The 25,708-nt window shown below is 46.2% G+C and overlaps 1 protein-coding gene across 1 annotated transcript in view; it reads right to left on the reverse strand.

Moving 5' to 3' along the window:
• Nucleotides 1–25,708, reverse strand: part of MYO16 (myosin XVI) — a 529,091-nt gene that overhangs the window by 64,507 nt on the left and 438,876 nt on the right. The window contains 3 exon segments of the mRNA XM_018056366.1: nucleotides 7,468–7,736; nucleotides 10,434–10,680; nucleotides 15,480–15,576. Coding sequence (XP_017911855.1) covers nucleotides 7,468–7,736; nucleotides 10,434–10,680; nucleotides 15,480–15,576 — 613 coding nt within the window.

The following is a 25,708-nucleotide window of genomic DNA, read 5'->3' on the forward strand; positions in this document are numbered from 1 at the left end:
CGGTTTTACACCTTTGTGGAACGCTTAGCAACCCTGTCACCTGCAGGAACGTGGAGACTAGACATAGACAGCATGCGTAAGGAGCCGGATGGTCTACGATGGGTCTCGTACAGTGCGTGGGAGTGGACTCCTGGATCCCTTGACTTTCCCGGGGGAAACATAGGAATAAAGCGACCAGCTAAAGAAAGGACCAACCACTAACTAAAGGAGCCTGGGATTTCTTGAGTTTGAAAATAAAATGGTTTCTCACTGGGTCATCCAGATAGCAGATAACTCTGAAGTTAAAAAATGCCTGGTAAGCAGAGATTAAATCCGGGGCATTTTCAGGAAAATATGATCTGCAGATGAAGCCGAGGTCGTAACTATGAACCACTTTATTAAGACCCAAGAAAGACCCGAGGTGGTGTTTCATGGATCCTTTCAAAGAAACAGAACCACAAGACACTCTAAGAATATTAGAACCATATATATGAGATACATAACCATATAATATAAAGACCACAATCTAAGAATATTAAGGGTATTGCCCTACAGAAATCTTGCAGGAAAAAAAAAGGTAGAGAGAAGGTTATCTTAAAGAGATTTGTAAATGTGGCTTTGACTAAAGGAGTGGAATTTGATTCATAGGAAACTCAACAAAGCTTTTAAGGGGATCCTATCAGCATGCAATGAAAAAGCAAGCGTCAGTACAAGATAAAGAGGTTCTGGTGCCTCAGAGTTCTGTGAGCAGGAATCAGGCTGAGGAAACGACCACCCCCCACCCCTCAAAACAGGAGCAGCCTCTTGTAGATTAGGAAACAATATCCTAAGGTAAGCCAAGATTCCAGAGCATGGATCAAATGGCCATGGAAAATACTTTCTGGGCACCAGGACTGAATCCTAACCAAGGCATGGGCAGCATGCTAGTTGTGGGGAGAACAGGTAACCTGCCTTCAATAGTTAAGGACAGTCCTAGAGGGGCTGCCCACCTAAGGAGCCTGGTCTGAGCAGCTGGGATACGAGGACCGGATGTACACGGGGGGATCTGGAACTGGGACTTGAGCTTGACAGTGGGGTGAGGCTTTGGGGAGTTCAGGGGAGGGGTGAGTGCATCTTTGAAGCTGAAGCTCCAATACTTTGGCCACCTGATATGAAGAGCTGACTTATTTGAAAAGACCCTGGTGCTGGGAAAGATTGAGGGCAGGAGGAGAAGGGGACGACAGAGGACGAGATGGTTGGATGGCATCACTGACTCAATGGATATGGATTTGGGAGAACTTCGGGAGTTGGTGATGGACAGGAAGGCCTGGTGTGCTGCAGTTCATGGGGTTGAAAAGAGTTGGACACGACTGAGTGACTGAACTGAACTGAGTGCATCTTCCCTGGAGGAGGAAATGGCAACCCACTCCAAGATGCTTGCCTGGAGAATCCCATGATGGAGTTGCCGGGCGGGCTACCATCCCTGGGATGGCAGAGTCGGACACAACTGGGTGACTGAGCATGGACCTGGACGTGAGTGCAGCTTGCATGTGGGAGCGATGTCAGCTGTTTCGTCCACAGTCACAGGCGGTCTGTGTTTCCCAAAACTTGGCCACAGTCGCGCTCCCAGTCCCATCAAGAGGGAGAATCTGTTTGGCCTGAGAGTACTCAGTTGTGTCCAACTCTTGTGACCCCGTGGCCTGTGGCCCACCAAGTCCTCTGTCCATAGGATTCTCCAGGGGAGAATATTGGAACAGGTTGCCATTTCCTCCTCCAGGGGATCTTCCCGGCCCAGGGGTCGAACCCACGTCTCCTGCAAGTCTGCTATAGTGCAGGTGGATTCTTTATACCTTGGAGCCACCGGGGAAGCCCCAGAATCTACTTCATCTTTCCTAAACCCGGGTGAGCCTTTGGGACTGCCTGGTGGATGGAAGTAGTGGAAGTGATGCTGTGTAACTTCCAAGGCAGGCTCATCAAAGGGAATAAATTGACCACCGGGTGTTCTCTTTCCTGGACCACGTGCCTTGGACATGCTGACTGTCCGTGTAAGAAGCCCAGCCACCTTGAAGCTGTCATGCTGCACTTGAAGCTGTCATGCTGCACTAACCAGGTGGAGAGACGCCCTAGACACAGAGACAGGCAAACAGTCCCAGTCCTTAGACATTTGGGGGCCCCCGGAGGTGCAAGTGACTGGCTTCCAGGCAACTGCAGTTCCCACCTGTGGCTTCACGGAGGACCCTGAGTGACAGCCCCTCATGGAGATGAGCCCAGATCCTGAGACAGTAATAAAATGATCAGGCTCAGACGCCGGTGCCGAGAGCTGCCCAAGAAAACCTGTCCTGTGCAGCTTCACCATCCGGTGGTCACCGTGTTGGGGAGAATGTCAGCTCGCTGGGTTTAGAAACTCAGCTTCTCGGGAAAAGCTCTCCGTTGGGAGCTTCTCGGGAAAAGCTCTCCATTGGGAGCTTCTCAGCAAAGAAAAAGTGAAGTCACTGCCCGTTCTTCCCTTCCTGGTCTCTGTTTGCAAAGAACAATCCTAGACTTCTAAAAATCGTACTTTCAAATAGTTGGCTCTCGCTTCTTAATAGTTTGCAAACACATGTTAAAATTTACTGGCTCATAAAATTGTTTCCAGCTTTTCAAGAACAAAGATAGTGTGAGAAAAAAAAAAAAAAAGCGCTGGCCGGACGACCATGTTTAGTGGATGAAAACCTCTAGGAAAGGCACGTGTTAGGAAGAACAGGGCTGGGCACAAAGGAATCTACTTCAGGGTGACCTAACTACCTGCTTCTCTATGATTTTTGACCTTCACTCTCTGATCACGTCTGTTTTCACTCTACAGCCTTCTGAGTTCTTCAGCAACTTTGTTTCATAAAAGAAAAGAACTTGAACTTGATTTGTGGTCTTGTTCTTGTGAATGGTGTTTACACAACATTTCAAGCAGTGATCAGATTTCCTTCCTATCTTTTGCAGAAGACAGATAATGGTGTGATACAGTGCCAGGTACAGAAACGCAGCATTCCCCTTGTGGTCAAAACGTGAATTTGAAATGAGTGCTAATATACTCTAGCGCCACCACTAAAAGCCTCTGGGTACTTGGGGTGAATCAGCATAGACTCTCTGAGTTCAGGGCTTCCCTGGTGGCTCAGATGGTGGAGAATCTGCCTGCAATGCAGGAGACCTGGGTTGGATCCTTGGGTCGGGAAGATCCCCTGGAGGAGGGCATGCCAATCCACTCCAGTGTTCTGGCCTGGAGAATTCCACGGACAGTCCTGGAGAGCTACAGTCCATGGGGTCGCAAAGAGCTGGATACGACTGAGTGACTCACACTTGCACTTTCTCTGAGTAAAGTCCCCTCATGGTTCAGCACATACAGAATCTGCCTACGATGCAGGAGACACAGAAGTTGTAGGTTCGATCCCTGGGTCGGGAATATCCCCTGGCAGAGGGCATGGCAACCCACTCCAGTAGTCTAGCCTGGAGAATCCCACGGACGGAGGAGCCTGATGGAACACAGTCCAGGTGGTCACAAAAAGTAGGATATGACTGGACGACTAGAGACGCAGGCACGCTTCCCCAGCGTCTTTACTCCGAGAGCTGTATTTGTTCAATTGAGCAAAAGTGTTTAGAAGGTTCATGAAAAATTTTTAAATGTACAAAAAAAATATTTTTTCTCTTTAAAGAAATGAAAAGTTGAAAAAAAAATCAGTGCTGTCGGTAATGCCATATACAATGGTAACGAGGAACCTGGACATTGTCCTACTGAGTGAAGTAAGTCAGACAGAGAAAGACAAGTATCACACGATGTCACTGATATATGGACTCTGAAAAAAAGGGCACACATGAACTTACCTATGACACGGAAGTAGACTTACAGAGTTACAGGAGACAGACTCACGATTTCCAAGGTGGTAAGAAGCAGGGGCAGGGGTAAATTGGGAGACTGGAGTTGACATACACACACTGCTGCTGCTGCTGCTGCTGCTAAGTCGCTTCAGTCGTGTCCGACTCTGTGTGACCCCATAGACGGCAGACCACCAGGCTCCCCCGTCCCTGGGATTCTCCAGGCAGGAACACTGGAGTGGGTTGCCATTTCCTTCTCCAATGCATGACAGTAAGTGAAAAGTGAAAGTGAAGTCGCTCAGTCGTGTCTGACTCTAGCGACCCCATGGACTGCAGCCCACCAGGCTCCCCCGTCCCTGGGATTCTCCAGGCAAGAACACTGGAGTGGGTTGCCATTTCCTTCTCCAATGCATGAAAGTGAAAAGTGAAAGTGAAGTCGCTCAGTCGTGTCCGACTCTTAGTGATCCCAGGGACTGCAGCCTACCAGGCTCCTCTGTCCACGGGATTTTCTAGGCAAGAGTACTGGAGTGGGTGCCATCGCCTTCTCCACCCCCACGCACTACTGTATGTAAAGAGATAACTAATAAAGATCTACCGTATAGTACAGGGAACTCTACTCAATACTCTGTAATGACCCATCATGGGAAAAGAATCTAAAAAAGAGTGGCTATGTGGATACGTATAATTGATTCACTTGGCTGTACACCTGAAACTAAGACAGCTTGTAAATATACTATATTCCAGTTAAAAAAAAAAAATCAGTGCTGCCTGATCGACTTCTGTGACGATAAGAAATTTCCCACCAGCAGCTCTTGAGTCCTTGGCACTGATGACTGAGAAACTGAACTTCTAGACTTTACTTACTTGTAATTATTTTAAACTTAAATAGCCACTAGTGGTGAGTGGGCACTTCCTGGGCCCCTTCGGCTCCTGTGATGACGGCATCAGGAGGACCAGGGCCACTGCTGACGGGTGGTGTGCTAGACGCTGCGGATGGGAGCGAGTGAGCCTGAGTCCTAGAGCGACGAATGCCAGCCAGCACACCTGCTCTGCCCAGTGAGCCAGGTTAATTCCCCTATCTTTAAAGACCCACTTAAAACACACTGTTGAACGCAGGGATTCACCTGGAGCCTCGGGAGGCATGTGATGGCTGTCAAGCCCACAGCATTAAGGAAGACGCGCTAACGTGGATCGTGAAGAAGCAGCGGATTTATGGACTGGCCTTGCCGCTACGATGTGAGTTCCCCCAGGGTGGGCCTCAGTGGGGAGACACCAAAAGCACCTCAGAGCCACCTGTGAGCTGAGATTATATTCCAAGAACCTATAATTTATATAAAAGTCTTGCAAATCTAATGATATCACAGCACGTTTTTTTTAAACAGGCAGCATTTAGCAGCTTTCTGATTCTCCACGTAGAAGGAATCACAGAGCTTTACACCTGGGGTCTTTCTTGCTTCCTCTTCATTAATTTTTTTTTTCCTGTCATTTGCTTTTATGTATATTTTTATCTCCTGTGGTTCTTGACTAACATTTTTAAATTGACATTTGCTTTTTGCTGCACATAGGAGAGACTTTCAACTGTGGCCTCAACATTTTGCCTCCTTTCCCAACTGTGTGACAAGTTGGCACCTGACTTCTCCAAATTCTCAATTCCGGGGCAGCTAGACTTCTCATGCGCACACAAACGGAAAGCATGTTTAGGCTTTACAGGCTACTGCAAGGCCTGTTTATACAAATGAATAGAGTTCATGGATGGTGTTCAGATTTGGTTGGGGCTCCATCTTATATACAAGATTGCAAATTTTCCATCTTGTGTAGTATTTTTTTTTTTTCAATTTATGACGCTGTCTTGAGTCTGTGTTTTACATTTTCCCATCTCACTGTGCTGGGCTGTGCTAAGTTGCTTCAGTTATATGACTCTTTGTGACCCAATGGACCGTAAGCTACCAGGCTCCTCTGTCCATGGGATTCTCCAGGCAAGAGTACTGGAGTGGGGTGCCATGCCCTCCTCCAGGGGATCTTCCCAATCCAGGGATCAAACCTGGGTCTCTTATTCTTATGTCTCCAGCATTGGCGGGCGGGTTCTTTGCCCCTGGGAAGCTCCTCCCATCTCATTAGGCTTAGCCTGTTAGATGCTATTCTTCCTTTCCTCACATATCCCCCCTGGCCCCAGTTTTAGTTCAACCGCAGTGATCTGCTCTATAATCCCCTGTAGAAACCGGCAATTAATACTGGTGAGGTGGAACCTGATCTGCTTTCTCAGGGAGCATATTTACGACTTGTAGAGACTGTAAGACCCTTCTAGTTTGCCTCGTATGCTGGGAAGAAGAGGAGAAGGGCTTGTTCCTTTGGAAGGCCTTCTCATTCTATTTGTGTTCACATCTAAATCCGCCTGAAGGCTCTCCTCCAGACGGTTTCTCTCATATTTTTGCTATGTCCCTTATTATCATGATGCTGAAAACACACATTTGTCCTCTTCTCCCCAAAGTAATGAATTTCTCCTTCATCTCCATCTAAGCTTTTCTGTAACGTGACTTGTACATGACAACAGCAGGTAAAAAAAAAAATTCTCCTGAAGATCTATTCTTCCTAAAGTAACGGATGAAGAGCATCTTTGAAGATTACTAGGGTCAGGTCCCTGCTGTGAAAGATCTCACAGACCAGATTTCTGGTCCATGGTCGGCCCATCTCCTTGGTGTCAAAGATGAACTTACGGCTTTGCTGAGCTTTTGCATTTTTAGCTCATTTATTTACCAAAGAATTTGTGTTCCCTCCTCTGCTCATGTAATATTTTCCAATGAAACCTATGCAGCCATCTCATCTAGAATCTCACCTGGCATCACCACCTCTCCCTCTATTTCCCTCTGCAGCCGTGGTCTTCTAAACTACTGACTGTATTTATCTGTCTCTTGTGTTTCCCATCTGTCTCCCCCACTAGAGTGCAGGCCCCAGGAGGGAAGGTATCTTTGTTTGTTTCATATATTGTGAATCCTCCTGGGCCTAGAATAGGACCTCACATTCCAAGGGTGATAGCTAAAATCTGTGAAGTTGTTAAAATATTCTGCAAAGAAGGACTGCCTCTGCGTTTCATAATTCTAAAAATTAGTAATTAAGCAATAATGCCACATGAACTAACCTATGATAAGTTTACTTGAGAATAAACTGTGGTTTTGCCTAAATATGTCTAGACCACCAACGCAGAAACTTTTGTTGTCTGGTCTCCAAAGTTTCACTCACTGAGTTCTGCGGAGTCATGTTTCTCGCCTGCACGAATCGGTTCACTTACTGTGTGCAGATAAAAGTGGGCTTACTTTTTAATTAGGTTGTGATAACCGGGAAGCCGGATGAATCTCTTTAGCTTTCTAATTCGCAAAAGTTTACATGGACTAGCGACCGACTTTCTGAACTGTTCTGTTGGAGGCTCCTCATTGGATGTGGAAGTCGAGATAGGAGTGAAGGAAAGTGATATATAAGTAGCTTTTCCCTAAGAGGCTTAGAGATTTGAATTAATATTCTTTATCTTTAATGATTAAGGGGCCCCTGGCAAGCCAAGGATGGATTTAATTCTATTAAAAATAGACTAGGGCGGCAGCGCTGCTTGGGGCACCCAAAGGCCGGAAGTCAAGCATCCATGACCCGGCGCAGCCCCCCCCTCCCGGGGCTGACCTTCATTCGCCGAGTCCCTGGCTGCAGCCCATAGGCAGGCGCTCACAGCCTCGTAGGAGGCGCTCAGCCGCGTGGCGGGGTCCCTCTTTGGCTTGGGCGGAGGCTGTTTCCGTGGCGACGGGAGGCCGCTGCCGTCATCCAGGCTGAACACCGAGTGCAGAGAAGGGGGCCTGGAGGGCGGACCAGCCAACTGGGCCAGGCCGTCCACTGCCGCGGGGACTGGGACGGAGCTACCGTGGAGGCGCCTGGGTCCGCTCTTGTCTTCAGCTCTGGGGGGAGAGAATGAACACACAGCCCCAGCGGAGGGACCCAGAGCCATCACTCAGATGGTAGCAGTGAGCCGGCTCCAGCACAAGTCACCTCGGCTCTTGGGCAAACCAGCCTTCCCGCGGGGCTGGAGGAAGCCTGCGGCGCTCCGCTACCCAGGGCCTCTAGAGGCAGCCACTCCATCCTTCCAGCCCCGCTTCTCGACAGATAAGCACGCGCGAGCCTCATCATGATTACTTCAGAAAAACATCTCACCCAAACCCAAGCCGTCTCAAGGAGTGCCACGTTTGCCATCAGGCATTCGCTGAGTCAATTTTTCACACTCTGATTATTAAGCAAATCAAAAACCCAGAATTTCAATCTGAATGATAATTTCTGGGAAATCCATCTTAATAGAGAGTTACTGATGCATCAATTGCTGGGAGTACATCACTGTTCATCCTTGCAAAAGAGTATATACTTAAAATGATCAAAGATTTTCATTTTCCCTGCCTGCCTGTCTCTCTCTCTCTCTCTTTCCCTTGCCATTTAAATTCCATCAGCAATTATTTAATTATGTGCAGAATTGTTATTTTTCTTCTGTGGCTCCATCTGGTTGCCCAATGCCAAGTGAACTGCTGGTATTCAATAAATAAATAGACGAATACTTCTTCACTTAATTTTATAGCAGGCAAATGAATACATGATGAAATTGAGAAATTGGGGTGGCTGTTTAGCTCCAGCAGAGAAAATAATAAATATTATTCTGGAAGTCATATAAAATTAATAGTTATCTGGTTAAAAAAAAATTTCCTTCTGGCTTCACATGTCAATGTAATCGCGTGCAAGGGAGATGCCAGTACGTTCGTTTCACAAGGAGTCTCGAAGCATTTGTTTTTATAATTATATCTTTGTGTGGCAGAGAACCAACAGGGCTGGGATCCACTGCCAGGCAGATCAGACGCCCATGTAGGAAACGAGCGAGCTGAAGCTGAAAGTGTGGCACTCGGAGGATAATTTGTTTTCCCTGTAATGTTTAATTACAGTTTTCCGTACAAAGGGAATTTTTTCAGCATTTAATCACTGAGATATTTGAAGCTAATTAGTGAGAGACACACCACCATTTCCACTTTAATAAAAAATCATTTGACATTGCAGTCAAGGCCAAGGGGGGGCGGTCATCTGCAGCGAGGAGCAACTAGATAATGCTGTGTTCCTATGGAAAAGTATCTCCCTGAGACTGTGGGAAGGTCATGCACACACTGCTATATTCAAAGTGGAGAGCCAACAAGGACCTACTGTAGAGCCTGTGGCGCTCAGTGTCACGTGGCAGCCTGGATGGGAGGGGGCTGGGGGAGAATGCATACACGTATATGTATGGCTGAGTCCCTTCACCGCTGTTCGCCTGAAACTACCATGCATTGATAATCGGCTATGCCCCAAATACAAAATAAAAAGTTAAAAGTCTGGGGGAAAAAAAAAAATATTCCTGACAGCAAATTAGGATGGAAAGGACCAGGGAGGGTTATCAGGCACAAGTATCTTCGTTTGTCACAGAGAGACAAGAGCGGTGGTGTGGAGAAGGACCTGGATTTCTTCAGCTTTTATTTCAAGCCCAGCATCCACCGTGGACTCTAAAAGCTTTCCCTGAAGCTTTCCTTACTGGCAAAGAAGATGAGAGAGCTTCCTAAGGGAAATGTAATGCAGGCCACCACTGATCCAGTTCCCCGCTTTTGTGTTTTTAGAGCGGCCTGTCCATTTTGGGGGTCAAATTTTCAGATGTGTCTGTGAGTCAGCCTTATTTATACATATGACACTGTGGTAAAGATGTCAGGATCCCAGCTATATACTTTTGCTAAGATGGAAATATTAGATGACTTAAAACTTGGTTGGTGAGGCGCTTCCCTGGTGACCCAGTGGTAAAGAATTCGTCTTCCAGTGCAGAGGACACGGGTTTGATCCCCAGTCCCAGACTATCCCACATGCTGTGGGACAGTGTGGCCTGGGCTCCACAGCTACTGAGCCGGAGCCCTAGAGCCTGTGCTTCCCAATAAGAGAAACCACCACGATGAGGAGCCCACTCACCGCACCTCGAGGGTAGCCCTGGATACCCGCTCACCGAAACCAGGGAAAACCGCTGCAGCAATAAAGACCCAGCACGGCTGATAAATAACGGGGAAAAAAAAAAATCTTGGTGCTTGAGATGGCAAACGCTGCAGGCATTAGTGTAGCCATTATTTCACAGGACCTGAACTAACACACACAGCATCCATTTTCTAGAAGGAAAGCCCAGGCAATGTATCCTTTCAGATGTCAGGAAGTGTCATTTACACAGCGGGCATGCATATATGAGACCCCATATAGGGGGTCATAGGTCTTCTCCTTATGGTGTTCTTCTCCCTATGGTCACCTGTGATTGAACTTTACATTAAGAGCTATCAATGCTGGGACTTCCTTGGGGTCCAGTGGTTAAGACTTCACCTTCCAAAGCCACGGGGTGTGGGTCTGATCCCTGGTGAGGGAGCTGAAATCCCACGGGCTTTGTGGACAAAATCCCGGAATATGCAACAGAAGCAATATTGCAACAAACTCAATGAGGACTCTAAAAATGGCCCATATAAAAAAGTATGTTTTGAAAAGCACTGTGGGCATTTTCTTGCCCCCCCCCCCACCCCGATGAACCACATGGGTGACGGAAGCTGGACACTGCCCGCCTTTACCTTCTGGAGCCTTCCTCCTGCTTGCCCCTGGCCTCCAACTTCTCTTTGTGGAAAGCAGCGTTCATCTCATTCCGGAGCCGGTCATTCTCGCGGGCGATGTCCGAGGCATTCTGAACGACCAGGGCGTCATAGGTCTTCAGCCCCAGGTCCTCTGTGACCTGCAGGAAGCTGTTGATGGATGTGACCTCCTGCTGCCGTGCGCTCCTTTTCTGATGCAAGTGCTGGCGGGCTAAAAATCCTCTGACCACTTCAGTGAAAGAACACAACCGTGGGTCAGAAATCCAGACACACACCAACGAGCCACAGATACACCCTGTCTAAAGAATGAGTGTTAGTGGCTCAGTCGTGTCCAGCTCTTTGGGATCCCATGGACTGCAGCCCGCCAGGCTCCTCTGTCCATGGGATTCTCCAGGCAAGAATATTGGAGTGGGGTTGCCATTTCGTCCTGCAAGGGATCTTCCTGACCCAGGCTCTCCCACACTGCAGGCAGGATTTTTACCAACTGAGCCACCAGGGAAGACGTCATGTCTGAACAGCTGCAAAATAAAGGATTCTTCACCCAGTCTAGGACTTTACAAAAACATTCCAATGTTGTCTTAAAAAAGATACCCGCACTGTTAGGAATAACAGCAGCAGAGGTAAAAACCCTTAGCCTGACTGAGCAGGTAATATCCTGACAAAGCTCCCGCCTTCTGGGTGAACACAGTCTGGACACTGATGGAAGGAAGTCCAAACCCCAGAGAATTCCGGGGTTAAAGCAGGGTAACAGAAGACCTCGGTTGCCTTGGTCCCCAGTGCACCAGCTGCATTATATCAGATTATAACAGAAACCTCTGAGGCCCCTGGAAGTAGTCTCTGAGAATGTCATGCACATACTGTTCACAGGACTGGGATTTAACTCCTAGAAACACCAGCTCTGCATTTAAGGCTCTGGGAAGAGATTGTGTAGAAATATGGGGCATCCTTCTGCTTTCTGGAGAAGCAGGGCTAGAAAAACATGCAAGAATCGGGGGAAAAACAGGTGGGTGAACACACTTTTAAATCACTAATATGTCAGTAACAAATGTAAGACTTGCAAAGAAAAATCATGCCCGCTGTTCAAAGGCACTGCCACATGCCAGGCATCCCATCCCATCTTTCAAGGCCCAAACTCAACGATCACTGATGTACCCATCCCTTCATTCTGTGGGCTTTCCAGGTGGCACTAGTGGTAAAGAATCTTCCTCCCAATACACGAGATACAAGAGACATGGGTTTGATCCCTGGGTTAGGAAGTTTCCCTGGAGAAGGAAATGGCAACCCACTCCAGTATTCTTGCCTAGGAAATCCAATGGGTGGAGGAGCCTGGCGGGCTAGCGTCCATGAGGTTGCAAAGAATCTGACACGCCTTAGCAACTCAACAACAACAAACCTTCATTTTGTACCCAAAGAAACAGAAGCTTGCTGAGGTTAAGAGAATTCCTCCAAGGAGACACAGCCAACCAACGGTAGAGGCCAGGGTTCAAATCTCTGCTCTTAGGAGGCCGAAGTCCATCACGCAGCCCTGAAGACATGCTCTGTGGCTCTCCAGACTGGATCACAACAGGGAAGGTGTAAGGAAGTGTGTTTGGGATCAATATGAGGAAGAAATTTCAAACAATGAGCGAAGCTGCTAAATGGATCAGGCATGTCATGGGAAAGAGGATCAGTTCCCAGTCCCTGGGCAAGTTCAAGAAACAGGAGGCTCAGGGAGGCTCTGACAGGTGCGGGGGTCGGGGCGGGGGGCAGTTTCCAATTAGATGCCCAGATGCGTCTCTTCCCAGTCTAAGCTTCTAAGACTAGGAGTTGTTTGGATTATAGGAAGAGCTGTAATTGTAGGGAAAATTAATGTATGTGCTCAGTTGCTCACTCGTGTCTGACTCTTAACAATCCCTGTGGACTGCAACCCACCAGGCTCCTCTGTCCATGGAATTCTCCAGGCAAGAATACTGGAGTGGGTTGCTATTCCCTTCTCCAAATGTGGTATAAAGACACTTTGTTCTCCTCTGTAGGGAGGAAATTACCCCGCAAAACACTAAGTGTTTTAAAATATTTCCTGGCTATGGGAGGACAAATGTTTGGTATCTACATATGTCTAGGATATTTACGGAGATACCTTGACTCTGTTCAAATTGTTAATCAGCCATATCACAATACAAAATGTTTTTGGTTAATAAAAATAAATTAAAAAAAAATTTTTAAGGGTGGGAAGGTGAACACAACTTTCTACAATTATGGCTTCAGAGGCAAAAAATACACAGATGTCTAAAATGATCAAGGCCTCTTTTTTTCAGACGGCAATACTAAATGTTTAGTTACTTTGGAATGCGGTTGTATTAACTGTAGAAACAGCCATGCTGAACTAATCTAAAAAGAGAAAAAGATTAAACAGTGGAAGGTATAATCAGACTTCAGGAATATAAAATGCAGAATAAGATGTAGAAATATTACCCGTGTGACGGGCACAGGGAGCAAGAGAGGCAGAAAGCCTCGAACTGGCCAGTTGACTCGCTCATTTGAAAAAGAGAGACCGTGGCTTTTTGGTAGCTGAAGGGGAGGGTATATTCAGGATGTTTAATCTCTCAGAATAAAGAGACTGTTAACGTGGACAAGCCAGACTTCTGACCTCCGACTACAGAAGGACAATTCATTGGATTTGTGTTCACATGGGAATCCACTGTCTGCTGTTCAGACTTTTTCCGCACTTCACGCCAGTGATCATCAAAAAAATTTTTAAAAATTGTTATAGGAGTTGCTAAAATGTGGCATCTTTACTACGAGACAACTAATGAACTAAATCTGCCACAAATAGGTAATTGATTGTCTCTTTCTGACAATTCCATGCAGGGTAAAATGAAGGTATACAGTCAGAGGAAAAGTTCTGTTGGGAGTAACCTGTAATTGAAATGATTAACCTTAAGACTGAAAGTTACAGCTTTCTTCCACCTAATATTTACAAGGAAAAACTGAGAACTCTTGAAAAACTGGAAATGACTCCAGATGCTATAACTTCTGAGTGAATTTCACGTGTGCAAAAAGGACAGAAGCTATGGTTCCAAGAGATGTAAACATAAAAATCAATAATTAAACAATTTGCATTGAAGAGCCTGTAAATTAAAAAAAAATGCTTTTACAGCCATTATTTTATTTATGCAATAGAAAATTATGCTTTTTATCTTGACGCCATTTTTAAAATCCCATTCTCGATTTTTATCATTAGAGGTAAGGAAAGAATCACGGTTCTGCTCATTTCTTGTTTCAGCTCTGCAGGGCTCAGAGACTTAACACTGGTAACCAACCCGAGGAGGCACTTCTAGTGGGCACCCCTGCTGGAGGGCAGAGTACACAGTCCTCTAATTACACATTCCAGGAGAATGTGCATGTCAGTCGCTCAGTCGTATACAACTCTTTGAGACCCCATGGACTGTAGCCTGCCAGGCTCCTCTGCCCATGGGATTTCCTAGGCAAGAATACTGGAGTGGGTTGCCATTTCCTCCTTCAGGGATCTTCCCAACCCAGCGATCGAACCCGGATCTCCCACACTGCGAGCAGACTCTTTATCATCTGAGCCACCAGGGAAGCCCCGAAAGAGTGATGTGTATACCGAGGGGCTGACTCCGCAGCCCAGGGGCTAGCATACTCAGTCCCACCTCCAGCCCGAGGCTACAAATACACATTCAGATTCAGCAGGTCTGGGGCAGGCGGGGCCTGAGACTCGGCATTTCTCACCAGCTCCTGGGGGATGCCAGGTCTGACCACACAAACAGGAACTGCAAAGGTGGTGGTCAACAGCGGACCCGTGAGCCCAGCATTTCCCTACACTCTGTGTAAACTATACGTGTGCTTAGTCACTCAGTCGTGTTCGACTCTTTACAACCCCATAAACTGCAGCCCACCAGGCTCCTCTGTCCATGGGATTCTCCAGGCAAGAATACCGGAATGTGTTGCCACTCCCTTCTCCAGGGGATCTTCCCAACCCAGGAGTCGAATCTGCGTCTCTTGCACTGTAAGCAGATTCTTTAACATCTGAGCCACCAGGGAAGTCCACAAAGGAGGCCAAACCAGCCTAACCCAGACAGAAGCAAGGAGTGCACACAGCTGGGAGTTGGCCCTTTCCTTATCAGAGGCTCCTCCTACCACTGCGATCTCCAGGCTGGTCAAGGTGACCTCAGGGGACCAGGCAGAGAGCCTGCCATGTGGTCTGGGGTTTGGAGGAGCAGCTGCCCGAGGCTGACTGCAGGAGTAGCCCAGGAATCTGAATGCAGAGCTGCACCCAAGTGTCACATGGGGCCTTTTTCCCCCACTGCACGTTTGGAGGCACACTCTTCTTGTCCTGTGCTTCTTGGTGGATCAACAGACTGGATATTTTCAAGGTGTGCCTGTGTGCTTGATCAGTCACTCCACTCTGAAGTGTCTGACTCTTTCCGACACTCTATGCAAACTATACGTGTGCTTAGTCACTCAGTCGTGTTCGACTCTTTACAACCCCATAAACTGTAGCCTACCAGGCTCCTCTGTCCATGGGATTCTCCAGGCAGAATATTGCCATTTCCTCCTCCAGGGGATCTTCCCAAACCCAGGGATCAAACCCTTTTCTCCTGTGTCTCCTGCATTACAGGCACATTCTTTACCTATTGAGCCAACAGGAAGCCCATTTTCAAGGTGAGGGATGCATCCATTAAAAGACACGTATATCCCCTCTTCCAAATTATGGCTTAGGTGACAGTGAGGTACAGAACTGCAGATGGAATGAGCATGGAATAAAGCATAAGCCAGGTCTGCACACTCTGATCTAGAGACAGGTAAACAGCCAACTTAGTGACAGTGCTTTCTGAACACAGGAAACCTATTTATTTGCCCAAAGGTGGTGCCATGGGATGGACAGACGTAGGGACCATGGCAGGGTCCTCCCTAACGCAGGTCTCCTGAAGATCTAACCGTGGGGGCTCACTCAATGCTTTGTATGTCACAGTTCAGCAAAGTTCAGAACTGTGGCTGAACTGTGACTGTGGCATGTGTGACTGCTACCTTTTTGGCAGGTGATAATTTTTCTCTGCAGCTGGCGGCACAGGTCGTTCAGGTGGCTGGCGTGCCAGTATTTCAGGAACACTTTCCGAACTCCAATCTAAAACGCAAACAGCAGGGAGACATTTAGCAGCAGGAAGATGCCAAAATAACAATGGGAAAATATTCAGGCAAGATATTTTTTTTTTTTCAGCAAAGGATTAGCAGAAGCAAAGCTAACAAAAGTAATTCCAGTGCCTCTTCTATTTTTTTAAACCATTTTTCCACTTAATCCAAATCTCCAAGCTTTTGCCCTAATAAGTATGTTTGCCGTATGTCAACAGTGTCACTAACGTTTGCAAATACCCATCCACTACAGCTGAGGTGGCTGCACCAGGCAGTTGAAAGAAAAACACTGGTCTTGACTCTTTATTGGAAGATACAACCATTCCCATGAATGAATTCCCAAGTTCCAGGGCTCAACTCTTATCTTTCCTCTTTTTTAATCCTTTTCTTTCCTCAACTCACTGGAAGGAGGGCAAGTCTGTGGAAAGGGAAAAAAAACGAACAAACAAAAAGACCATGAACAAAACCTACTTAAAGCTGACACATGGAACTGTTTCATGTCAATGATTTTTTCCTGCTCCTCCATATAGTCTTACAAACCAAATGTTTACGCAACTGCAACTACAGAGCTGCAGCACAAAAGCAAAGCGTCTCCACACAGTCGTCTCTGAGCAAAAATCCTCTCGAGGGCTGCCTGAACAGCAGCCACACCATGAGCATCCTTATCTGGGGTTTGAAAAAGGGAGTTTAGGCGTGTTACCGAATCAGCTTCTACTGAAAACTCTGATGGTGTGCAAGTTGGTCCAAATGTTCCACTATTGATGAAGACAGCTGCCAAAGAATGTTCTTAAAAACACGTAACAATGAGCCATAGCCGTGCATTTTCATGATAATTTTCTGGTGTGTTGTGCTTATTTTCTGAGAACTCACAGGACTGGGGTAGGTGTGAGGACCGTACTTCACAATGGAAATGCTCACAGTCTCTTTGGGGAAGCAGAAGTGAGTCACTGCAGAAGAGCCTGGGAAATACTAAGATGAGGGGGCTGTGGATGCTCAGAGGTGATGTTCTGTTAGATAAGAAAAAAATACGGCTCGGGCAGAACTTGTGATACTGTTCCCGGTCATCTCCTTAGCCGTGGAGACAAGCACCATGGAACATGCGCTCCCAAGCATGGGCTGTGGGCACTGACATGCTCATCCCTGAAGCCTGTGGCCGACCTCACAGGGACACGAGGCTGGCACGGGTCTAAACACCATCAGGTATCAGAGAGGCTGGCAGGCCAGACTGGTCATCAGACTGCAGAGCCCGAGGTGATGTTACGAAGCTTTTCACATGGAAACTGAGTTGACTCCAGACATATTTTGCCACTTTCCAGAGATCAAACCAGTCAATCCTGATGGAAATCAACCCGGAATATTCCTTGGAAGTACTGATGCTGAAGCTGAAGTTCCAATACTTTGGCCATCTGATGCAAAGAGCCAACTCATTAGAAAAGACCCTGAGGCTGCAAATGATTGAGGGCAGGAGGAGAAGGGGATGACAGAGGATGAGATGGTTGGATGGCATCACGGACTCCATGGACATGAGTTTGAGCAAACTCAGGGAGATAGTGAAGGACAGGGAAGCCTGGCGTGCTGCAGTCCATGGTGTCGCAGAGTCTGAGATGACTTGGCAACTGAACAACAGAATAGTCTTTCCATCGAGCTCTCCTGTAGGCCAGTTTGCTGTGTTCATGGAGCACAGTTTTGCAGGAGATTGAGACCTGAATCTTGCGTTACAGCAGTCGGGCTAGCTCTTTGAATGGGCAGGGAAAGCTCTCTCCACTGTCCTGTTTCCGAGGCTCCTGGTTGACCAGATGTCCTCCTTCATTTACTTTTTCTTTCGTTGGTTGAAGTACGAGGCAGGCACTTGAGTGGGTGGCCACAGAGAATTGGTACTTTCCCCCCCATTGTATTGCCATTCTGTCTTCCCAGTTATTTTCCATAATTCATAGTGTTTTTTTTCTTCCCAACTGCTGACTTATTTTGGCAGTCAACAGGAAGAACAGTTGGTTCTGTCTGTGAGTGCCACGGAGCAAATCTGTGAGACAGGCACTGGGTTGGGGGGGGGGTGAGCATGCCATCTTCTGTTCACTGTCAGTTGTGGAATGTAACTCACTATGGATGCGCGTGTGCTGAGCTACTTCAGTCATGCCCGGCTCTTTCTGACCCCATGGACTGTAGCCCGCCAGGCTCCTCTGTCCGTGGGATTCTCCAGGCAAAAATACTGGAGTGGGTTTCCATGCCCTCCTCCAGGGGGTCTTCCCGACCCAGAGACTGAGCCCACACCTCTTATTTCTCCTGCGCTGGCAAGGACTTCCTGGCGGCTCAGCTGGTAAAGAGTCTGCCTGCGATGCAGGAGACCTGGGTTCGATCCCGGGGTCAGGAAGATCCCCTGGAGGAGAGAATGGCCACTCACTCCTGTATTCTTGCCTCGAGAACTCCATCAACAGAGGAGCCTGGCAGGCAGGCTGCAGTCCCTGGAGTCACAGAGACTTGGACATGACTGAGAAACTAATACTTTCACTAGCGCCACCTGGGAAGCCCACGTGACTCACAACAGGAAACTAAATCCCCAAAGCAAAATCTGTGCAGACTTGGATTCTGAAACAAAACTCCCAAAGCGTTATAGGTAGCGATGCTATACAGCAGGTAGCCTCAGCATGACCACTGCAGGGCGCTGGCCGTGGGGTGAGCCCTCCGAGTGGAGAGGGAAGGGCTGGAATATAGTTCTTCTCCCTTAATTCAGTGGAGACCCTGGGTGGGAGGAGAGCTGGGTGGGATGGCTAAGATCTCTTCTAGTGATATTTCTAACAGCCACTCCAAAAATTCCAAGTAGGTGGATCTTGAGAACTTTGCTAGATTTGAGGATACAAAAAAAAGTTCCAGGGATGATGGAAAAAGATGAAAGTGGGACAGGAAAACCAGGCAAGGAGCAGAAAACAACAAACAGGCTTGAGGTACCGCCGTGGAGAGGGAGGAGGGAGGAGGCCACACCTGTCACTGATGGCCACACTGGGAAGCATATTCCAGGGAAAGCATAGACACTTTCCTATGAACATTGGGCATACACTGGGAAATTTAAGAGGAGGCCATCTAACTTTTTGACAAGTATTCTGGAAATATATGAAGTTCCAGAAAGTAAGAAAGAGAAAAACAAATATCACATATGAACACATGTATGTGGAATCTAGAGAAATGAGACAGCTGAGTCTATTTGCAGGGCGAGAATAGAGACACAGATGTAGAGAGATGTGGAGGCCGGGTGAGGAAGGCGGGGTGGGGTGAACTGGGAGACTGGGATTGACATATATACACCTCCAGGTGTGAAACAGGTCGCTCGTGGGAAGCTGCTGTATAGCACAGAGAGCTCAGCTTGGTGCTCTGTGATGACCTAGAGGGGTAGGATGGTGTGGTAGGGAGTCCCAAGAGGGAGTGGAAATATGTATGCACAGGGCCAATTCAGTTCATTGTACAGCAGAAACTAACACGACATTGGAAGGCAACTATAGCCCAGTTTAAAAAACAAGAAAAAAAAAAAGAAAAAACTGGCTTGAGAAGGGATTGTTGGGCATGGTTTTGGCAGGACACTATAATGGGATCAATGATTTGGGTTTGGAAGATTCCACAACTGCTGCTTGTCCCTTGGCTGATTTCCAATAGTCCTCCAGGAGTGGATTTTTGATGCCTGTTTCTTCCCATCCGGTAGGGCCTGTATGACCCTCATCTGCTTTCCCAGAGCAGCCGATGAATGATCCTTAGATTCTCTCACCGTGCTGCTGGGTATTCACCACTGTACGTGGATATTTACATCTCCAGATGAATGTGAAGAAATACTCCTGAACTTCACAAGCGGTAGGGTTTTGAGGAAGGTGACCGATGAGAAACAGAAGATGAGGACTTGTGAAGTCCTGGTAAACGATGAGCTGGAGAAACAGACGATAACGTCTTCAAGGATGAAAAGAAAGTATGATGAACACTGAACACAAAAGCCAGGACTGGAAGTCATTCAGCGAATTGGAAATAAGACCTGGGACTCAGTAGGTGATAAGAATAAACGATGGAGGGACTAAATGAAAAAGACAGAAGACAGAAGGTTGGGCGCGATGATGTAGCTATTGAGCTGATCCTTCTCTTCCCTGATAGCTCGGTTGGTAAAGAATCTGCCTGCAATGCAGGAGACCCCAGTTCGATACCTGGGCTGGGAAGATCCCCTGAAGAAGGGATAGGCTACCCACTCCAGTATTCTGGCCTGGAGAATTCCATGGGATTGCAAAGAGTCAGACATGACTGAGTGACTTTCACTTTCACTTTCTCCTCTATCAAGAGCTTTCCAGGTGGCCCTAGTTGCTACCGTCCATGGGGTCTTGAAGAGTTGGACACGACTGAATGACTTCACTTTCACGTTTCCCTTTCATGCATTGGAGAAGGAAATGGCAACCCACTCCAGTGTTCTTGCCTGGTAGAGAACCTGCCTGCCAATGCAGATAGATGTAAGAGACGTGGGTTTGATCTCTGAGTTAAGAAGATCCCCTGGAAGAGGGCATGGCGGCCCACTCCAGTATTCTTGCCTGGAGAATCCCATGGACAGAAGAGTCTGGCAGGCTACAGTCCATGGGGTCGCAAGGGTTGGACATGACTGAGCGACTAAAGCACCACCACCACCATCCAATAGGCAGATTCATTTGGTCATTCTTTATTTTTATTGTTTACCACATGACTTATCTATGGGTTGCTTATGTCTGGAGATGCTCCTTGAAATTTTTGCCTTCTTATACTGTTCATGGAGTTCTCACGGCAAGAATGTTGGAGTGGTTTGCCATTCCTTGCCTCCACATTGAAGGCAAAGGAGAAGAGGGCAGTAGAGGATGAGACAGATGGATAGCATCACTGGCTCATCACCAGCTCAATGGACCTGAACTTGGGGAGACTCCGGGAGACAGTCAGGGACAGGGTCGCAAATGGACACCACTTAGTGACTGAACAACAACTATACTTTCTAGCATTTGCTTGGCTATGCTGGCTGAGGGAGCTTTCCCCAAGAGAGCAAATGGAGAATAGGGCCACGGTTGTGATAAGCAGGATATTATGAACAAAACCACACAGTCTAACTGAAAAAAAAAAAAAAAAAAGAGTATCTTATTTGGTGACACCATGCTAAGATATGTGGCTTAGACGGTAAAGAATCCACCTGCCAGGAGCCAGCGTGAGGAACTCCACCCATGGCAAAGGTCATGAGGAAGGAGGCTTCGGCATACGCAAAGGCGGGATTGAGCCTCGGGAAACCCCCTGTTCCCGAGCATCTACCCCCAAAACCAGAGTCTGCCTACTTTACTGTTTCATGCTCTCACCTACACCTCTGACTTTATGGGGGGCTGTTCCCCACCAGTTCTCTCAGAGAAGGAGTAAACTTGCAGCTCCAGTCAACAAAAATTCTTGGGCGTGACAAGGGTGTCTCAGGTCAACCCTCTCTGCTGGCAGACTAGCTTGTGTGACAGGATTATTCACACCTCTGCCACTACGCACATGATTGTTTACTACCTCTCAACTATAAACAGCACAGAGAGTTTGGAGTATTTTGAAAATCTTAATTAGCATAGGGCTTTTCTCATTGTTGAGTCAATGATTGCCGCCAGGCCTCCATATCCTTAGGCACCTGGGAATATATTAATGTATTTGGAATATAGAAAAGGAAATGTAGTTGTTTTTGATGTTAGGAATACTAGACCTTTTGAGTTAATGAATTTTCTCTTTTGTTATAGATCACTGTACTTTGTTATAAATCACTGTGTCCTTGCTATGTAAAAATGTAACTTTATCACTATCTTAAGACTAAATAGATCTTAAGGGGAACATTGGTGAAGGGTTTTCATTTGTTGGGCTGATGTTTGCTGCTAAATCTCCATATTCCCTGCCCTTATAATGAATATAACATATAGGAGAAATAAGTATTAACCTTTAAGATTAATCATGTTAACCTTAGGTTAAATAAATTCCTTTCTTAATTGTAACCCACTACACTCTCACCCTATAGAAATGCAACTTTATCTGGTACCTTCGGAGGGTGGCACCTGGTTTAATAAAAAAAAAAAACAAACACACCCTTGGGAAAAATAAGTTTTGGGTATCAGAAAGAAAGGGTCGTAAAATGTAAGCAGGCCTCATGGCCAGAAGATGATGTAAAACCCCTAAGACCTTTTTTTATACATTTATGTGAAGCACCTGATTTTGATAAAGGTCAGGACTGCTGACCCCCGCGTACCTTTAAAATTTCCATTTGTCTCTATGTAAAACAAAGGGTATATAAGCAAACCTAAAAAATAAAGAAATCAGATCAGTTTCTGGAAAGACTGGTTCCCCCGTGTCATTCTTTCTTGCTGCCCGTTTTTCTGGCTGAATTCCCATCTGGAGCATGAGTGCTCGCCACGTCTACTTACTTGCCCCGGCTTTTAAGTTCCACACAAGAAGGAGCCCAAGGAGGGGCACCTTCCGATATTCAAGTGGCACCAGTGGCCCAACGTAGATGGTGCAAATTCCTTGTCTTGGAATTTTATTGGTATCCCACGTAAACCAAGTTATTCAGTCTCTTTTTCTCCACTAATATTTCCTACTACACTATCTGTTTCTAATCTCTCTCTATATCTGTAATTAAATAAGTTTTTTCCTAGGACACTGATTCCATCTCCCCTTCGAATTACCCTGGATCCACCGGGGCTGGACCCTGGCACAGCTGCAATGCAGGAGATCCAAGTTCAGTCCCTGGGTCAGGAAGATCCCCTGGAGAAGGGAATGGCTACCCACTCCACTATTCTTGCCTGGAGAATCCATGGACAGAGGAGCCTGGCGGGCTGCAGTCCATGGGGTCACAAAGAGTTGTACACGACTGAGCAACTAACGTGCACCTTCGACTGACAGAGTAACATTTTCACTTTCATTGTGTAAGATATAAGAACTTAAGGAAGCATTACTGAATATATTAAACATGTAGTCATTTCAAAGAGATTATAAAATAAAATATCCCAAATCTTACTCTTCAAAAATATGAAACAGATTCACCCCCAAAAATGTTTCTTTCTCCTTAAAAATGAAATTAGCCATTTAGTAGTATTTCAGATTCCTTCTTCAGAAATTATTCTGAATATTACATGCCCGTCCTTAAGGCCTCGGCTCTCAGTGATACCAAGGATTACTGTTGCTGTTTAGGCACTCAGTCATGCCCAGCTCTTGTGACTCCGCGGACTCTGGCCCGCCAGGCTCCTCTGTCCACGGGATTTCCCCGGGAAGAATACGGGAGGGCTTGCCATTCCCTTCCCCAGGGGATCTTCTGACACAGGGATCCAACCTGTGTCTCCTACATTGCAGGTGAATTCTTTACGGCTGAGCAACAAGGATCTATACTAAGGATTAGTAGGACATTAATCAAGGAATCTATCTTCATCAGGAAAACCCAGACGAGATCCCTGCGTGTCAGGGATTTACCTTGTCTATTAATGACACTGACTAGGAGAAAAGTGTTGGTCATTTTAATTTCGTTTGCATGCTGAATTCATACACAGTTACTCTGAAATCAGTGCCTTGGTATGCTATATCAAATCCAGCAAATTAAGGTTCAAATGAATGAGACCAAATGTTGGGAGCACCTCCACTCTTGCCTTTGGTTGCATTCTCTTCTAAAAAGCTGTTCTCACAACCAGAGAAAAGGAGAGCCTGACATGTTCTCCCACCAAGCCCTCCCCGTGTACACCCTGGAGGCAGCATGTTCCTATCTGAGACGAAAACCTTAATGTCATCCTGACTCCTGTAAAGTAAGCCATCTGTGAGTAGAGTCATCGCTATTTTTATTAGAAAACCATTAGGTTTTTTTTTTTTTTTTCTTTCTTGAAGGACAGATTTTAAAAGATGAAACAAAACTGTCATTGATGACTTGGAGAGTTTCAATGACTGATACAGCTTTTAGGGGTTTTTTCAGGGATGCAGGCTGTGGGAGCAGAGACAAAGCTGGATGGGTGGTTGCCATGGAGTGCAGGGGGCCTGGAGGCTGAGTTAGAGATGCTGAGGGCACCTGTGAGATCCCTGCCCCACCTCCCTGTCCTCATCCTCAACTCTGACTGTCGCTTCCAACCAGAGACGCAGACACGGAGGGCTGCCCTTCTTGGGAAGGGGAGAGGGTCCCACACTTCCTGCTTCCATGGTCTCACATTTTCAGGGGCGTACTTCACCAGTTCACCACCCTTCCTGCATCAAAGGCCTCATCTTTTTAGGGACATTCCTCGTCCGATCACCCCTTGCTGTTTGGGAGATTGTGGGCAAAACTACCTTCAAAAGAGCCATCTGTGAATTAGAGTCATCACTGTTTTTATTAGAAAACCATTAGGGCTTTTGCTTTTGTTTTCCGAAGTGACAGATTTTAGGAGATTAAACAAAATTGTCATTGATGACTTCAAACGTTTCAATTACTGATACAGTTTTGAATGTATCTTTCTAAACACCAGTCTCTAAACACCAGTCTCATTATGCTTTGCTGTGGTTCAGTCACCCAGTCGTGTCCGGCTCTCTGCGACTGCATGGACTGCAGCACAGCAGGCCTCCCTGTCTCTCGCCATCTCCCGAAGCGTGCCTAAGTCCATGTCCATTGTATCTGTGCTTAAAATTATTTAGTAGCAGGGCATGATGTCTAAGATCATGCTCAAACTCTCTCGAAATGTTTCTTAGACTTTCTATAGTACAAGATCCTTTTCCAACGCAATTGGGTTTATTCTCCAATTATATCATATTTCTTACTGTTTCTAAATAGGAACATTTTTCTCCTTCTGGCTTAACATATAACACTGTCTTTTTCTTCATATCTCTCTCTAAATCACCTGCTAGAATGGCTCCTATTCATCCTTCAAAACCCAGATGGCTTCATGAACGCTCAGTCTAGTGGGTACTTTATAATAATGAATTCATTAAAGTAATGTATCGATGTCATGAATGGACCTTGTAGAGATCTCTATCTTCCAATGTACCTTGTAGAGCAACCTCTACAGCGGAAGGCCACTGAATTCCCATTTTTGTCATTATTGGAATACCTGTTGGAATGTTCAACTTGACTGTGAAATATTTGTGGGCTAGGATACTGTTGGAAAAATATAAAGGGCACCATTTACACATATTAGGTGAAGGAAAGCAGATGGCATGACAAAACGGGAAAAAAAACAGAATTTCAAAGAAAATGGCTTTAATGGATAGTAGCTATAATGTGAGCTCAGATTTTTAAAATTATTTATTTCAAATAATTGACTCTTAAAAAAATAAATCCATTTAAACTATGTGAATGCATTCATTTAAGAAAAAAATGTTGTCTAATGCAGCTGGAGAAACAGATGTTACGTGTCATATTTTTGGTGCCATCACATTCTGGTATAAGGTAACTGTATCCAAATCTAGGACTCCATCCTCTAATTCTTTGCCTGCCCTTGGGCTCACCTTGCCACTGCCTCCAATCTAGTAACACTCTAGAAACCTTTCCATGATTTTGTATTGCCTGTAAGCTAAAATGCATACTCTGAGGTTTGGCACTCAAACGCCTTCATAATATGATCTTTATTAATCTCTGGTGGCCTAACACTTTTTACTCCTCTAAAAGAGATGTTATTGACTTGAGATTCTAACTTCTCACGCACTCTCTGAGGGCAGAAACCCATGCGAGCCTTGTGTCAAGGGCCCGCAGCATCTGAGCAGCGTCCTTAGTGAAAGATGTCACTGCTGTTGCCACTGTTTGGTTACGTGCCATCCCTGTATATCTATGTCTGCCATATTTGGCAGCTTTTTATTAATAGTTATCACAGATTAGATTTGACTGAGAAAGAGTTTACTGTGGGGGCTGATATTTATGCTGCAAAACGCTGTACCCTCATTATTATAGATAATAAATTACTCTTTGAAATTTTTAATCTCCTTGGCTCTAAAAACACCAGCATTATTCAAATACATACTTCCCACTTAAAGAGAAGATATATAAAATCATAGCTGGACTAAAAGTAGTCAACTTCTTTCACTGTAATGTTGGAATTTACTTAAAGTGCCCTCCCAATGTCAACCTGTTCAGTTTTATTGACAACGACAAGAACAACACACTCTCTCCTGTGTTTCGATGTCTGTGCCTC

Source organism: Capra hircus, chromosome 12 (assembly GCF_001704415.2).
Source record: "Capra hircus breed San Clemente chromosome 12, ASM170441v1, whole genome shotgun sequence".
NCBI lineage: Eukaryota > Metazoa > Chordata > Mammalia > Artiodactyla > Bovidae > Capra > Capra hircus.